Source organism: Osmerus eperlanus, chromosome 3 (assembly GCF_963692335.1).
Source record: "Osmerus eperlanus chromosome 3, fOsmEpe2.1, whole genome shotgun sequence".
Lineage (NCBI taxonomy): Eukaryota > Metazoa > Chordata > Actinopteri > Osmeriformes > Osmeridae > Osmerus > Osmerus eperlanus.
Genome location: NC_085020.1, coordinates 14,432,723 through 14,450,421, shown reverse-complemented (window position 1 = coordinate 14,450,421; position 17,699 = coordinate 14,432,723). Strand labels below are relative to the sequence as shown.

The 17,699-nt window shown below is 38.7% G+C and overlaps 1 protein-coding gene across 3 annotated transcripts in view; it reads right to left on the bottom strand.

The window, feature by feature from the left end:
* Nucleotides 1-4,234: 4,234 nt before the first annotated feature.
* Nucleotides 4,235-17,699, bottom strand: part of ifngr2 (interferon gamma receptor 2) — a 40,120-nt gene continuing 26,655 nt past the window's right edge. For 2 of the 3 annotated variants that reach the window (XM_062457444.1, XM_062457443.1), the window contains exons 4-6: nucleotides 10,440-10,721; nucleotides 7,234-7,391; nucleotides 4,235-6,023 (exon numbers count right to left, since the gene is read on the bottom strand). In XM_062457444.1, coding sequence (XP_062313428.1) covers nucleotides 5,862-6,023; nucleotides 7,234-7,391; nucleotides 10,440-10,721 — 602 coding nt within the window. In that variant the 3' untranslated portion in view covers nucleotides 4,235-5,861. The remainder of the gene's footprint in view (nucleotides 6,024-7,233; nucleotides 7,392-10,439; nucleotides 10,722-17,699) is intronic. The other variant, XM_062457445.1, reaches the window with a different exon arrangement.

The window sequence follows — 17,699 nt, the reverse complement described above, 5'->3', positions numbered from 1 at the left end:
TTCTTGTAACGTAGCAACTGTTGGTCATGGTAAACATTTCTAGGTTTTACAATTTCAAGATGGAGGAGAAACTTATCGTATGTGTCTGCACACCCAGTTCTGTTCAGAACAAAGTTACGTAATGTGTCGAGCCTGAATTTAAAGATTACATTAAACTAATAATGCATGGTGCAGGGTTGCCGACGTTGTCAGTGTCCCTAGTGTGTTTTTATACTTTTAAATTCAGTCTGGTCACATTACGTGACTGTTCTGTGCCACTGCTAGCTTGCTAGCCCAGCCTACAAACGACTGGTTGAGTGACCGGTGGCGTAACATGTATTTTACTGTAATCTTACACTAGTAAAAATTCTGTATTTTTACACAAATGTTGTGTAAAAGTGGTATTTTGATTGATATTGTGATTACATGAACCCAAGTCCGCACACTTGGTCATGACTACAACAGTGACCTTAGAGAACTACAAGTTGTAGTACAACTCTGTATTAACTTTTCTAACATGCCCCCGAGCGTGGTGTACTGTGGGAAGGCAAGCGATGCAGAGCGTTAAAAAACGCTGCAGTGTGAAAGCACTGTTAGGAAGACTCTGAAAAGTGTCAGCATTCCCTGTACAGCCTGGAACACAGCATTTACCACCGTAGTCCATTTTCACTATGCTAGAAAAACCTTATTTGTAATTCTGTGGAAGTACACAGAACAGCGCGCGGCAAATTTTGGGGCGTGACAGGTACAGACCAGAGCCAAAAAAGGTGGAGCCACCTTGTAGCTGTTTTACAACTACATTTTTTAATGGTGAGATTTGCATAGGAAAGACGTGTCAATGAACTTTGGGGTTCACTGTATGTCCATTTTACGTCCATTTTACCCACTGAACTGTCGTTATTCAACTGTGACAAGGTAAATTCGGTTCTGCAATCAATGACCCCTTTAAAGGGGGTTCTTAATGAATGAATGCAATATGAGTAGGCCAAATGCTTGAAAATATCACTAGAAGGGAAAAACTTAAGGTGACGTTTAAGTCATAGAGGTTAGGACAATTTTTACACCGGATTGCCCAATAGCTTCTCACTATTCCCTCTTGCAGGGGACATGAGAAGACAACCGTTTCATTCTGCACTTCACTTTTTGTATTTTGAATTGTAAATGAGCAGCAAAAAAATGTATGCTTTTAAATCTATGCAATCTTCATAAATAAAAAGTACATAATTTTATATAAAATATACAGAAATATCAGTTGTAAAAATAACAGTTAATAAACTGAACCATCTGCAACAAACCCAAACAAGCACACCCTACAATTTCCCCAGAAATTGTACCCTCTCTAGTTGTTGTTTGTTTTCCTCCAGGTACACTCTAGCACTTTCGAGGTTCATGTTGTTTAATTGTAATTTGTTTAACTACATGCTCTTCTGGTTCTTCCTATTGGCACTTATTTGCTTTTCACTTATGTTTGCTTCATGTTTTGGCTACCCGCAATGTTTTTGGGGCTATCTCGTTGTTTATGATCATTGACATATGCACTTTTTGTAAAGCTCTCTCTGGAAGTCGCTTTGGATAAAAGCGTCTGCTAAATGAATAAATGTAAATGGAATGTAATGTTTACGGTCACGTTCTTATTTTCTTTAAATGTATTTGTTTATTTATGATTTATGATGCTTTCTTAATATTTAATTAACAGCTATGGAAGATAAGTGGGAAGCACTGTATAATCTCCTTTCAGCGAGATTGTACCCATCAGAGTATGATAAATCCAAAAGGCAGAACATTCGCAGATATGCACCCAAATGCAACCTAAAGGGTAGTTATTTTAACTTTGAATTTCAATTATGTTAATTGTATAATTCATTTGTTGCTATCTTGATCTTTCTTTACCAACAATGGCAAATGTCCTTTCAGTCTACTTCTGTTAGTCATGTTTTCACTTTAATGTAGGTGGAGACCTTTTTTATGGTACAAGAACAGTGATCAAAACCAAAGAGGAAGCCAGGATGCTCTTTGCACAAAGGGATTGGGAAAACACGTGCTGCAATCTGTGCCAGATTTTACTGGCATGGCATGTCAGTTGACATTGAAAATGGTCAAATTGTATTTTATAGCCATTAACTAACTGTGTAAGACTTTGAGCTGATATATAAACTCTTTCTGAAGGTATTGGAATGTGATCAATGTCAAAAAGTTGGAAAACCTTTGACAGCTGTGCAGACATTACAGTGCATCAAGGTAAATGAGTGCAGTAACATTTTGAAAGAATTGTATATATCTAAACATACTAAAACTACTTTACATTTTGTTTACTTGATAGGTTTCTGCTGTTTGGGAGCTAGTTGGCATAGATTTAACAGGACCATTGCCTGAAACTGCGGATGGCGTTCAATACATCCTCACAGCCACATATTACTTCTCAAAGTGGGTTTAGGGCCTTCCCTTTAAAAACAAACACAACAGCTGAAGTTGGAAGGCACCTCTGTTCCATTATTTATAGACATGACTGTCCCCAGAGAATTCTTTGAGATCAGGGAAGAACATTTGTAAATTAAGTGCATTGAAAAATGATCAGTAATCAAGTGCTTAAGGTTTAGCCTCAATGTATTCAATTATTGTATGCTTTAATGAGCTTTTCATCCATATGCTCAATTAATTGTTTCTTTCTTTTTAAAGCTTAACCACAGCTTTGCTAAATGTTGTGCATCAAAAGGAGTATGACAGCACCGTATCATCGTCAAATGAATGGCCTCGATGAAAAGACTAATGACGGCATTAAACGGTCGGCTTTAATATTGTATGTAACTAGTAATTCAGGAAAAATTAAGGCACAACAAGCCCTCCCATGTTACCTTAAATAGACTGTTAACCAAATACATTTTCCCCAAAAGAAAGATGAACTTCTTCCACTTCAAGGCACCGAATAAGTTATAAATGCATTCTTTTAAAAGGCTGTCATACACAAAAACCTTTTCCCTTTCATTTTAGAGCCCTCAAGAAATTGGCTAATGACCAACAGAATGACTGGGATTTCTATCTGGATGCCACCTTGTTTTCTTTAAGATCCAAGGTCCACACCATCACACTCACCGTTTCTTCTGATGTATGGGAGAGAGGCAGTGTTCCCGGCAGAGGTTCCTGTTGAAATGCTGGTGAGTGTGCTTATGGAGTAATTTGAGCAATGTATCATACTAGCCTATGACAGAAGGATTGTGCTTAAATTGTATTTCATTTAGTTGAAAAGCACTTTTTGACATAATTTCTGAAATAAACTTCACATCCAGGTGACCTTGGGTGACTTGAAAGGCGCCTCCAAATAAAATGTATTATTATTATTATTATCCTGATAGCAACCAATAAATCTAAAGGTTTGAATGCAATGATTGGACAGGCTACTTGTCTGTCTACCTCCCGGCAGTATTCAGGCAGCGCATTCATGTGTTTTAGAGGAGTGACTTTTATGGGAGGGGGTGGGATATTTTGGTTTGAATTTAAGTAAAACTTTTTTTTCTCATCATACAGTAAATATCATGTTTATTTTTGGCTGGTAGGACAATCTGATAGGGTAATTTGCACATTAAAATCATACTAACGTTGCCTAATAAGAATATTCAGAGAAGTTCAAATGTATTATTCTATGTAGTTACAGACACGAAGCAGAAACCTGCAGTAGGATTTTTTGATGTGGTAGGATGGATTGATATAACTAATTTTGCGCTACAGTAGGAAAATCTGACAACGTAGGACAACTCGACAGAACACAGGAACCACATGTCTATACACCTAGTGTATAGACATATAGACACCTCAGCCAGTGATAGTACAGAGACCCCCTAGTCTCGAACACTTGCATACATTTAGTCATTTAGCAGACGCTCTTATCCAGAGCGACTTACAGTAAGTACAGGGACAGTCTCCCCGAGGCAAGTAGGGTGAAGTGCCTTGCCCAAGGACACAACGTCATTTTTGCACGGCCGGAAATCGAACCAGCAACCTTTTGATGAATAGCCCGCTTCCCTAACCGCTCAGTTGGTCTCTGTGCATAAGCACAGAGACCAACTGTATTGGGGTCAGGGACTAAGTTCCTTTTGCTGACTTCATTGTCAAAGGCAGGATAGTGTTACTATAGTCCCCTACGAGGCGGTGGCATAATCCCCCCTGCTACATCATTTTATAGTCAGTTGACTGATTGCGTTGTTGTCCCCAGTCAAAAGGAATAAATACACAGGAACATCAAAAACATTCAATGGTCTAATTAGATCCAGTTATCCTGGCCAAACATGTAATGTTCTTCATTTGTCAGGACACTGTCCAAGTGCTCTTTTCACATATCATGGTGACACTTTGCACAGTACTGCATAGTCATGTAATCTTGAAGCCTGTTACATTTGAAAAACACTGGTTAAGATGGCATTTCATTTATGGGCACAGATATTGAGACAAGGTGGACATTTTACATAAAAAGGGCTCAAATCAGCCATTTAGTATTATATTCCTTATTGCTAAATAACAAATAGAAGACATGTATCCTACACATATTTCAAGAGTGTCAAGTCATTTAGGGCTATGGTTCACCCAAAACTTTTTTAGACTTTTTTGTTCCCCATGAGAAATAAGGCAAGTGTAAAATCTGTGTGGGCCATTTAGGGTGTGACAGTTACTCGTGGCCTGTAGTATCAATGTGCAACATTTTTACTCAGGAGATATTGAGTTATTAAGCACTTTAGGGAGATACGCATAATAGTAAGAACTACATACTAATACATTTACATTTAGCAGACGCTCTTATCCAGAGCGACTTACAGTAAGTACAGGGACATTCCCCCGAGGCAAGTAGGGTGAAGGGCCTTGCCCAAGGACACAACATCATTTTGGCACAAACTGGCAACCTTCAGATTACTAGCCCGATTCCCTAACCGCTCAGCCACCTGACTCCAATAATTACTATAGCAAATCACTCTTAACATTAATTTATCATTACATGTCATTACATATTATATAATGTACTGCATATAAAGGTACAAAAGTGAATAGAAATTTGGAGTCTGGCTAAAAAGCTATTTCTATGACAAAAATAATAATAATTAGAGTTATGACAACTGAAAACAAGTTTTCATTTGCATCAACTGTACCATGAAAGTTTCAATTCCACAAGTCAGCAACATGCGATACAGTTCTATATATGCAATTATAATTAACTTTCTTACTCCATAAAAGTACAGTGGTGAAACATTAATTAGAGAGCAATTAACATACCCACAGCACATAAGATTTCATCTGACATTTGCAGCTGAATTTACACAAAAATAACATTGCAGAACTTCATTTGCGCTCCAGATGTGCAACACAACTCTTTCCTGGCATTGTGTTCCAAAGTAAGCTAGATTTATTATAACCCTACCAAGAGAGGGATTTAGTGCTTATGTTATTTTTATTATTATTATTATTATGTTTTGTACACAAACTGGTGTGTGACTGGTGAGAGATCTTTGTATTTGCACTAATGATATCACCAACATGCTAAATTTGATTCTAAATATCAAGAAATGGGTGTGATCTCCATTGCTCTATATGTTGACTGGTATTCAATGTTAGACAGGAAATTCTGTCACTTTGCAACATTGCATCATGTCTCTACCAGAATTTCTGAAAAAGCTAAGATTGGTGGAGTGCAGCACTTCTTTAGGATAATGTAGCATAATGGCTTCGGTCCAATTAAGTATATTTTCTACATTTAGCCTAATGCCTAAAAAAGACCTAATCGAAAGTATTTTCAGGCAGTCATTTTTTAAGATGATTTGAAGGTTTTTTATGCGTAGCATAGGATATGGTTAGGATTTCCGATGAGACTGCTTGGTATCGGTCTGGAGTCCTCTGCCTCCTTATGCAGCTTTTCCCAGATTTTCACTTGAGAGCAGGACCTGTGAAGGCAGGCTTGACTCCTCTAACTCATCATCTTGAGGGGAGATGATAGAGATATGATCAAAGCAGTCCTCTCTGTGACTAACAGTCTGGGGCGGAAGGGAACATGGCCTCTTTAGGAACTAGAGAAGAAACAAATATTGTTGGATGAGGAAATGGATGGAAAAGAGACAACTGTAGTATATTACAGATGTTTTCTGGTTTTACACACAGGCTGGAATGTTGCACCTTTATGCCACCTCACAGTTCAGTATAAAAGGTACCAACACGGAATGTGGGGGTCATTGTTGTACTGGCAATTTGCCGGCAGCGAAGGTTGTCACAGAGCTGAATCAACGTCTGTGTAAAAGGGACAGCTGGCATTGCGGGACCACACACACACACACAATAAACACGGCACTGATGTCACACCTCTGAGTCCAAAACACTGCCATGTTATTTCAAAGCACAGACGATATTGCATTATGCCAGCTTTGTTTGGTTAAGTGTATACAAGCAAAACTGGCATAATGACAGGTCATCTTTACAGCAATATTGCAGGATCTCTGTATAAAAGGGGCTAATATAACTAATCCCACAAGAAGATCCTGCCTGTGATCCTGTGTAACGGTTCTGAAAACAGAGACTAAAAACACAATATAAGCGTCCACGAAACCGCGACGCCCCCACTACCTCAACCCACTACAGGTGCAGCCAGTTGAGTTGTTATGGTTATGACTGTAACCATATATATATATATATATATATATATATATATATATATATAATATATTATAATTTCACAATTAAGACTTGTAAATCTTAAAAACTCATGTCAATCACATATGCATAATTCTATTTAAAGTTAGGGCAAGCTGTATAGTTCATAAATATTACACATTACACCTTATTTTGTGGTCTTCTAACCACCGTGATTAGTTTGGTCCAATCATGATCGAGTGACCAAGCCTGTGGTAAAAGTTAGGATAGTTTAATTGGCTCAAGATGGATTATAACCAGGAGACAACCCATTCAAGTCGGCAGTGTATTAACGTTTTGGTTATCCAGTGCAGAAGGGATGGCAATTGTGTCAGACAACACACATACAATTTGATGTAATATCAAGAGTTGGAGGATGCGTATGGGTCATAGACAAGTCAATGCCTATGAGAAATATTTTCATATGGGGTGATTGTCAATATGGGATATTGTGTATGGGCAGGGGGAACAAATTATTGTTAAATTAGGCTTAGGTTTGAAAAGGGTGAAATTGTGTAAAAGGGTGTACATAGTTCAGCAAGGCAATGTACTGCATAGGGCAATGGTGTATGCAACCAAAATATTGGTACCAACCTCTTTTAAGTGTGGTGGCATCCTTACAGGGGGCTGAAGACACCGTTTCATCTTCTCATAATTCTTGACGACAACAAATGCAATCCATAGTATTACACCAGCTGATAGGAATACAAATGGTACAGAGAGACCAACAACCATGTTTCTTCTGTCTTTTTCTGTTCATAAAGAGAGAAGCATATACATACATACAATTGTAGTTTACTGTCATCATTTTTACCTTAAATTGCTGTGTCTTAGTGTAGAAGACTGGGTGGATGGAAAAGGGATGGAATAATGTACAGATTTTGTTATTGGCCTAAAATTTGCCTTTTTATTCACCAAAGTTGCATTCAACTGATCACAATGTATAGTCAGAACATAAATAACGTTATTGTACTGCACAATTGGAAAGTACTGTTACAATTGGAAATAAATGTTTAGAACGTATTAAACAACTTCAAAGAGTTCTTATTAAAAAATCATCCACATGCAGCAATGACAGCTTTGCAGATCCATGGCATTCTAGCTGTCAGTTTGTCCAGGTACTAAGGTACATTTCGCCCCTTGCTTCCTGGTGCACTTATGTGGGTGGCTTGTTGGACACTTCTCACTCACCTTACAGTCTAGCTGATCACACAAAAGCTTAATGCGGTCAAGACCAGCGGTCAAATGTATCAAACTGATAAAAGTAAGCATACAGAGAAAACTGGAAAACTCCATACACAAAGTTTTTTGTAGATTTCTGAACACTGTACACGACCGATAAGTTTGTCTTCAAAGATTCCATCTAAAGGCAGGGTAGGCAATGTTTTTGAGAAGCACTTTGTCATATTTGCGAAAGTAACTTCACGTCTTGATAGCAACCAATATATCTAAAGGTTTGACAGTAATATGAAATCATTCTGACATCTGTGGGCGTCGCAATACTGTAATAAACACTGGTTGTGTTTATTACAGTGGAGTGGGGGGGGCAGAGTGCGCGCAGTTAGGTAGGTAGGTAGACAGGTACCCCGTCCATTGGACAGGCTTTCTCTCGAAGAAAACTGTAATTTGTTATGCATGAACTTGATCTCTTCCCCTTCCAGTCACGCAGTGTCACCATATCACACAAACTCTAAGCATAGGCATGGGTTCTAAGGCACGCAGATTCTCAAAGCAAGTGTTATTTTTTACACATTTTGTAAATAAACAAATAAAATAGTTAAATGAATACGAGTTAGGCCTAAATAAAGTAAATTGCACTATCAATTTATTAAAAATGGCAAAGACAATTGCTTTTCTGCATCTTCAGACTTTTAAACCGTGTGCAATAACGCTAAGCCTATTACTGTGTTAAATAAAAAGTTACAAGATACATGATACATTTGTTAGATTATCCTTGGTAAAAAAATAATAATTTGGGAAGTGATTTTCTAGGACCAAATTAGCAATTTAGCATGGCTTCTCAAGGATAATGACTTACAATAAAATACATTTTAATAGCAGTGTTTCCCTCTGAGTTAGATTCGATTTGTGGTGGTAGGCAGGGGCGGAGCCAGACTTTGTCAACATTAGGGGTAGGGATGGGCATCGAGAACCGGTTCTTGTTTAGAACCGGTTCCCAGTGAATCGATTCCTTGGAATCGTTAGCAAAATTCCTTAACGATTCTGTTAACGATTCTCTGTGCCGTTAAACAATTAAAATTCTAAATTTAATAATGGATAAAAAATCGATATGCTCAGTTTAATAATGGGACACGCGAACGTCTGTCTGAATAAACTATGAAAGTTCACGCACGCATGCGCGAAGACAGACTGCAGCAAACATGGCAAATAGGACGAAGGGTTCTAAAGTTTGGTTGTATTTCACACAACAAAATGACAACAACGCCACTTGTAACGCGTGTAAAAAGTCTATTTCGTCGAAGGGAGGAAATACTACAAATATGAAGAAGCATTTGAACACACAGCAGCGCAGCTAACGTTCGCGCTTCATCTCTAACTATCTAAGGTAGAGCTAAACTGCTAAAAAGTGATCACAACCACTTGTTACTGTGTGAAGCAATTTGCCTTTATTGTGTGTAGTCGATCTAGTTAGAAATAGTTTAAGATTTATGTAATTTAAACATTACGCTGGACTCATTGTTAAATTTGATTGATGTATTTTACTATGAACATTATTACATTTAACTTGAATGTATCAGTTTTAGACAAATTCGTGCAGAGAATTATGATACTAAGGCACAATCCCAATGTCCCCCCTAATCCCGATGCCCTGAACCCTCACAGATTTACTTGATGTCACCTAGTGATTGAATGCAAGAGGCTGCAAGGGCTCGAAATGCTATAAATTGGAATGGGAGAGCACTTTGCTGCATTATTGGCAAATTAGTAATGTTGTTGGATCAAATCTGATGAATGCATATTTAAAACAACCTACACACAGTTCTGGCTATATTAACCATCAGTGTCAAACTATGTTAACATCAGGGTTGGTTGCTCCTTCCATGCATGCTTGTTTGTTTACCGTTGTTCTTTCTTGTCTTATGAGGCGGGTTTGCCATGATTTTTTATTCTTACTTCCGGGCTTCCCCTGGTAACCCTGGTGTTTTCATGTCACAACGCTGTGAAATGTGGGCAATTCCCTTAGCTAAAGTCTGCAAAAATGCGAACTAACGAAAAGGGTGCATAAAGGGCTCAAAATGTCTGCGATATAGCCCTTGTGCACTTGACGAAATGGGGGGACAGTGGGACAGCCCTTAACCCTCACAGACTTAGCGAGAACGGCCTCAAAGTCCATAAATCTGTGAGGGTAGACATTGGGATTGGGGCTAACCGTTCATAAACTCTGGATTGATTCTCCGGAAGTCTTTTCTGAGGGAAAAATCTGTTTGTCCCGTGCATTGATTCAGAGCGTGCACGGAGAGAGGGGGCTATTCAGTCGGTTGTAGTGAAAGGGAGATGGAACGCAGGGCATCTTGCGGGGCAAGAAGGGGCTGAGAATCAATGCGCTGTGCGCAAATCTACAACAAATGTTTTTGCCATGTTATACAGTAAAAACTTTGATCAATTTGTGGCGGTCTATTTTTTTATTGTGGCGGGCCGCCACAAATAAATCAATGTATGGGAATCACTGAATAGTGATGGTGCTGTTTACACTACATCGGTAATGTCCTGACTATACTTTGTGATCAGTTGAATACATCACCTGCCCCCCAATGTATGTCTGAATGCACGTTTCTCACCTGATGTTGGGATGACCACACACTGTGGCTGGCTTGGGTATCCATATGGCTGTAGGTATAAAGTGTACTGGACCTCCACACAGTAGCGCTCCTCTACATCCAGATCCTCTATTATCAAGGATGACAGTGTGACTGTCTCCTGTGGTGCATGGCCATCTCTGCTGTAGCTGATTAAATACCCGGCATTGTCAGCATATTTGTAGAACAAGCTGTTGTTCCGCATGTAGACTGTCAGGGAACCTGGTCGGGGGGATAGTGTAAACACTGGGCTGCAGGGGTTGTCTGGAGAGAACAGAGAAAGATTGACTGGGCTGGGGTTAAACACTAGAAGCACCGAGCCATTTACTAGAAGCGCCGAGCCCTACTAGAAGCGTCAAATTGACCCATGAGTCTACAGACAGGGACGTCGTTACTGACATGTAATGATCACTAGATGGCGCTTGTTGCACGGAGCAAAGGCACGGTTTTAAAATTAACGTGTCTTTGGCAATCTGTCATTTATTTATGTGTTGTTAGTCGGTGATTATTTCATTGGAACGTTTATTGTCTAGCCCTTCAATCATTCAGCAATATTGTATTTATTGGCTAAAGAATGCCAAACAAGTTGCGGGTTTGGCTAGACTGCAGTTGGTCTAGTACAACCCCAATTCCAAAAAAGTTGGGACGTTGTGTAAAATAAAAACTGAATACAATGATTTACAAATCTCATAAACCCATTATGTTATTCACAATAGAACATATAAAACATGTCAAATGTTTAAACTGATGAAATGTACAATTTTAAGGAAAAAAATAAGGAATTTGAATTTGATGGCAGCAACACGTCTCAAAACAGTTGGGACGGGGGCAATAAAAGGCTGGAAAAAGTATGTGTTACAAAAAAAAACAGCTGGAGGAACAGGTCAGTAACATGATTGGGTGTAAAAAAAAAAAAACTTAGAGAGTTAGAGAGTACATACTATGGAACCATTTCAGAATAATGTTCCTCATCGTAAAATTGTGAAGACTTTGAATATATCATCATCTACAGTACATAATATAATACAATTATTCAGAGAATTTGGAGAAATCTCTATGTGTAAGGGACAAGGGGGAAAAAAAATTCTGCATGCCTGTGATCTTCAGGCACTCAGGCGGCACTGATAAACAGGCATGATTCTGTAATGGAAATCATTGCATGGGCTCAGAAACACCCTCCAGAACTCATTGTCTGTGAACACAGTTTGCCGTGCCATCCACAAATGCAGGTTAAAGGTCTCATGCAAAGAAGAAGCCACATGTGAACATGATCCAGAAACACTGCCATTTTCTCTGGACTAAAGCTCATTTAAAATGGACTGCCAAAGTGGGAAAACTGTTCTGTGGTCAGACAAATTGAAATGTGAAATTCTTTTTGGAAACCTTGGACGCTGTGTACTCCAGACTAAAGAGGAGAGGGAACAACTGGCTTGTTATCGGAGCTCTGTTCAAAAACCTGCTTTTCTGATGGTATGGGGGTGCATTAGTGCCTAGTGGTCAGCTTGCACATCTGGAAAGGCAACATCAATGCTGAAAGGTATATACAGGTTTTAGAGCAACATTGCATTTGCTTGCATCCAGGCATCATCTTTTTCAGGGAAGGCCTTGCATATTTTAGGAAGACAATGTTAAACCACATCCTGCATCTGTTACAATTGCATGAGTTCGTAATAGAAGAGTCCGGGTGCTGAACTGGCCTGCCTGCAGTCCAGACCTTTCACCAGTTAAAACCATTTGGTGGATCATGAAACGAAAAATATGACGAAGAAGACCCAGGATCGTTGAGCAGCAAGAATCCTGTATCAGACAAAAAAGGGACAACAGTCCTCTCCCACAACTACAGCAACTGGTTTCCTCAGTTCCCAGACAGATGCAGACTGTTGTTAAAAGAAGAGGGGATGCTACACAGTGGTGAACATGGCCTTGTCCCAACTTTTTTGAGACGTGTTGCTGCCATCAAATTCAAAATGACCTTATTTTTTCCTTAAAATTGTACATTTCATCAGTTTAAACATTTGACATGTTGTACGTGTTCAAATGTGAATAACATAATGGGTTCATAAGATTTGTTATTCATTGTATTCTGTTTTTTATTTTACACAACGTCCCAACTTTTCTGGAATTGGGGTTGTAGTTCGACATCAGAATGTTATAGTCGGCTGACAAGATCGCGTTGTTGTCCCCAGTTAAAAGTATAAACAAACACACAGGGAGATCATAAACATTCAATGGTCTATTTAGATCCAGTTATACTGGCAAAACATGTAATGGTCTTCATTTATTGACCTAACATAGTCCAAGTATTGCAAAAATTAGAACACATTGTTTGAAAATTCAAGGCTATAGACTTGATGTTATTCTGTTGATGCTTAGCCTATTCAATTTAACACCTTTTGGAATGACAACACAGTGGATAATATGTCCAAAATAATATTATACTATAAGGCTGGGTGTCAACCTGCCTCCACCTCTCATATGCTAAAATCTGGAATTGCTGGACAGACTCTCTACTTGATGGCTCTCACACCTCATTGTGTAACTTACAGTAGCATTGCTAGTCATATGTTGATAAGTAAGGGTTAAGATGTGCTGTGATTGGTTGTTCTTGGGTAAAAAAGGAATTGTGAAGCATTGTTCTGTGTATTCTTGATCTCCTGAGACCTTCTCCTAAGCTCTGGCTTGTCCTTCTCCTTCCTCACCTCTTGCCTTCTCTCTCTGGTGTGCAATTATCATGTTCGAGTAGGTAAGAGTTTACCTTCATTTTGTAACATGTCTTGCCTTGTAAATGATTTCATTCATTTGCAATGTTATTAAATGTTTATTTCATTTAACCTTTGACCATTCTTGCTCTGATTTAACCCATAGAGTCAAATAACTGTAATTCCATTGGTATTGACATAATTTGGTTCATGTTAATACACTTCAGTTTCCCATCTTCCTTTCAAACATAGGGGAATAGTTTTGGTTGTTTGGCCAATATGTAACCTCCTACAATACTGTTTGAGAATGTGTATTTTGGTTTTATAAAGACCATTACTGAAACATTGGGATTCCAGTTTCCAGTGTAGATGGCGGGTTACGCAAGGCCATTAGTGCATGTAAAACGAGAGTTGTATTTGATAAATCAATAGGCGGCCTATCTACTACAACTAGCCTGACAGATAATTTAGAATAGCCTATGTTTTTTCCATTTACATCTATGGACAATATAGAATAAATAGGGTAATCTTGGGTAGCTTCTGCATTGTGCACAGGACTTTTTCTTTCTTTTTTTTGAGCTGGTAACCTGTGGATTGTACCAGAGTCAAACCTTCAACACGGACATTTCTGACCACCTCAGTAAGACACAGCACTGACGACATTATGACGACTGATTGCATTATATGACGCCTCATACAATGCCATTATCTTTCTGGATGAGCCTCAAAGGGCTGATACCAGACCTGGCGTCTCCTTCTCCCCAGAGGAGGGAGAAGCGCCAGCCAAATGGCCCACCTTTCTCAACCTCTCCCTACTCCAGAAAACTCTGGATTAAACAAAGGATTTATCCAAAACAGACATTTAACGTTAACTATTATCTTATTAACAGATAGCCCACTGTTTCATAAATTGTGAATTATATTTCAAAAACAAAAATTTTGCGATGTTGTGAATAATAATTAAAAGGTTAGCCGAAAATGACAACCCAAAGTTTAACCAAACAAATTCAGGGCTATTGAAAAAACATTCAGGGCTCAAGCACCAGAAGCCACCCGCCCGCTCTGCCCGTGGCCGATACTGATACAAAGAAGACGAACCAAGGTACTCTTTCAGAGACTGCCCACCTGTCTGAACTCTAGTCTAGTCTGGAGAGATGGAGAAAAAGGACGCGGCAAACAAGGGCATTCAGTAAGCTGTTAACCGCCACAACAATAATAGGGGTGGGAGAAAAAATGGATTCACATTTGAGTCGCGATTCAGTCTTTTAGCGATTCACAAAAAAAATAAAAAACTTTCTGTAATGTCATTATTCATTTATTTGATTAAAAAATCTCAAAATCGTGAATCGATTTATAGTCGATTTGAGACCCCAAGAATCGAATCGAATCGTGAGGTACCAAAAGATTCCCACCCCTAAACAATAATAAAATATAAACTTTTAGCCACCAAAAGATTGTTTAGAGGTGATTCATTATTCTTGTTGTTCACAGATCATGACAATTACTTCTTCACAAAACGAGCCTGAAACAAAGTAGCAAGGTGAACACGTTACGACAGTATGAGTGAAACGCCATTTAGAACTCACGCATCTAAGGGTTAAGAGGAAAACAGCCCTGATATGCGTCTGATTATCATAAGCATGGTGTTTGTGAGTGCCCCCTAAAAGAACTGTGCGTAGTTAGGTCAACCGACGAAGGGGGACTCACCACCTAAGCCTATTTTTGAGCCAGGAAAAACCATGGGGACTTTTTTAAACGGGGGTGAATAGATTACGGTAGTTTGAAATCTTTAGTCGCAAACTGTGCTTGTAAATCATGTTTCCAGTTGCAAATATCTATTTTTAGGGGAAAATGCGAATGAAATACATGCACTGTAGAGCCCTGAGCCTTAAATTCGCTTTCCAGGGTGTTATCTTGAAAACTTTAAAATAAGGGTGATGAAGCACATATGTCTAAGAAACGTCAAGAAATCAGGGTCCTGGAATTTGATACAAAGATACAATTGATTTTTTCTTCACTGGGGTCAAATGAGCGCTTCTAGTGTTAAACATCAAAAATGCAGCATTGAAGAGTGCACTCATGCAAGCATTGATGCCAGTGGTTAGAATTGTGAAATGTTTATTGTAGGCCAACAGAATCGAGTATTCAGCCATGTAATAATTTCCGATAGCTAGATATTTACCTACGTTTTCTTGTGATCCCATAAACGTACTGTTGAAAGCTACATATATTGTCTCTTTCATGGCAAAGCACTGCAAAATCTGGACAAATTCAAATCATGCGACACACACCTGCCATACCCCATCCAAATCCAGCAGAAGACGCAAGATTAGCCGCAGTGGTGCGGATTGCATTGTCATTACGTTTTAAGAAAAACGAATATATCGTGATATATACTGTTACCATCCGTGCTTTAGAATTGTAACATGATAAACATTTTAAGCCATACCGCCCAGCTCGATTTACCGCTTCAAATTGAAATCAGAGACGATATTATGAGTAAAGACAAGTTTCTTAATGTGTTGTCAATATTCAGACCCTCCAGGAATTCGCGATGTTGCGATCGCACCAATTCACACAAATTCAACGATTCGCCGGGAATTCAACGATTCCCCGCGAATTCAGCACGACGTTGCAATTTTAACCAATCACTGCAATTTTCCCGCAACTTTGACCAATCATTGTCATCTCCCACAACTATCTCCAGTAGGGGTTAAATCCAGTGTTGCGCCTGAACGCGTTCATTGAACGAAAGTTCATGAACTTGTTTATAATTTGGGTGAACGTGAACTGAACGTACTGTATTACTGCCTGATGAACGATACTGTGAACGCGTTCATTCTGGTGTCTGAACTCTTTCACTCTTTTTAATTTCGTTCAATAAGGTGCCAGATTTCTAGAGACTTCCAGGCGAAAAACACACCGTTAACAGTCCTGTATCCAGGGTTGCCCAACCAGTCAATTGCTGCGTGTGCTTTCTTCTACTGTCTATGCCTGGCAAGCGTGAGAGCGCCGAGTTGCGTAGAGGCCGAGAGCGGTATTGCAGACAGAGAGATTTCAATCTTTTTTGTAAAAAAAAGGGAGATTCCTCCCTTCAATGCATGCGAATGTAAATCCTGGTTGAATTAAAAATGGGATATGATGAAAATTGGCATGTTGGTAAGGTTATTTAGGGGACCATTTCTCAATGGTTTTATTATTTGATGAATGTTTGTTAATTACTTAATTTTCAACCAATAACTCAATTAAAATTACAAAGAGGGAAATTCGCAACCTTTTATTGGAACTTTTACTTGCTCCCGCAATTTCATCGCAACAAACACCTAAAAAACACAGCAACTTTCATCGCAACTTTTTGTAAAAGCTCCCGCGAAATCAGTAATTTTAGCCCGCAACTATCACAAAAAAGGCCCGCGAAATCCTGGGGGGACTGAATATTGTCAACTAAAAGTCTAAACTTTTTAGTTATGAAGCATTTGTTTGTAACGCAAGTTATTTCAGGAAAGAATTACTTGACCCAGATTCGCCATTCGTGACAGGCAAATATGATAGTAGCACTGTTTAGCCTCGATTTTTGCAAACTTCTGTGAAACTTGCAAAAAAACATGAACTAGCTAGTAGAGCCCGACCGATATATCGGCGGGCTGATATTATCGGCCGATATTAGGCATTTTCCAAACTATCGGTATCGGCATTTATAATGGCCGATAAATTCATATTAATGTTTTTTTTGTGTGTGTGTGTGTGTGTGTGTGTGTGTGTTTTTGTTTAAAGGACTTTAAGTTTCATATATTAAGATATATATACATTTTATTTATCAGAACTTTAATATATTTTGATGTTCCTCTGTTTCTTTTTAAACTGCATTATCATATTATTTTAGTGAGGAAATAATAACAGGAGTCAGATGGCTGAGCGGTTACGGAATCGGGCTATTAATCAGAAGGTTGCCGGTTCGATTCCGGCCATGTCAAATGATGTGTCCTTGGGCAAGGCACTTCACCCTACTTGCCTCGGGGAATGTCCCTGTACTTAAGTCGCTCTGGCTAAGAACGTCTGCTAAAAATGACTAAATGTAAACTACAAATAACTAATGTTAGGGAAATCAGTTTGTTTTCTTTCGCGTTTCTGGATTTTTTTTATTATTTTTTTTTTATCTGCCAATATATCGGAATATCTGATTTTTAAATCACCAAATATTTGTATCGGTATCGGCCTTAAAAATCCTTTATCGGTCAGGCTCTACTAGCTAGATTATGTACACTTTAAGCTAAATGTATATACAGTTAGGTCCATAAATATTTGGACACAATTTTCATCATTTTGGCTCTGTATACCACCACAATGGATTTGAAATGAAACAATCAAGATGTGCTTTAAGTGCAGACTTTCAGCTTTAATTTCAGGGTATTTACATCCAAATCAGGTGAACGGTGTAGGAATTACAACAAATTTTATATGTGGCCCCCCTCTTTTTAAGGGACCAAAAATAATTGGACAAACTAACATAATCATAAATCTAATTGTTACTTTTAATACTTGG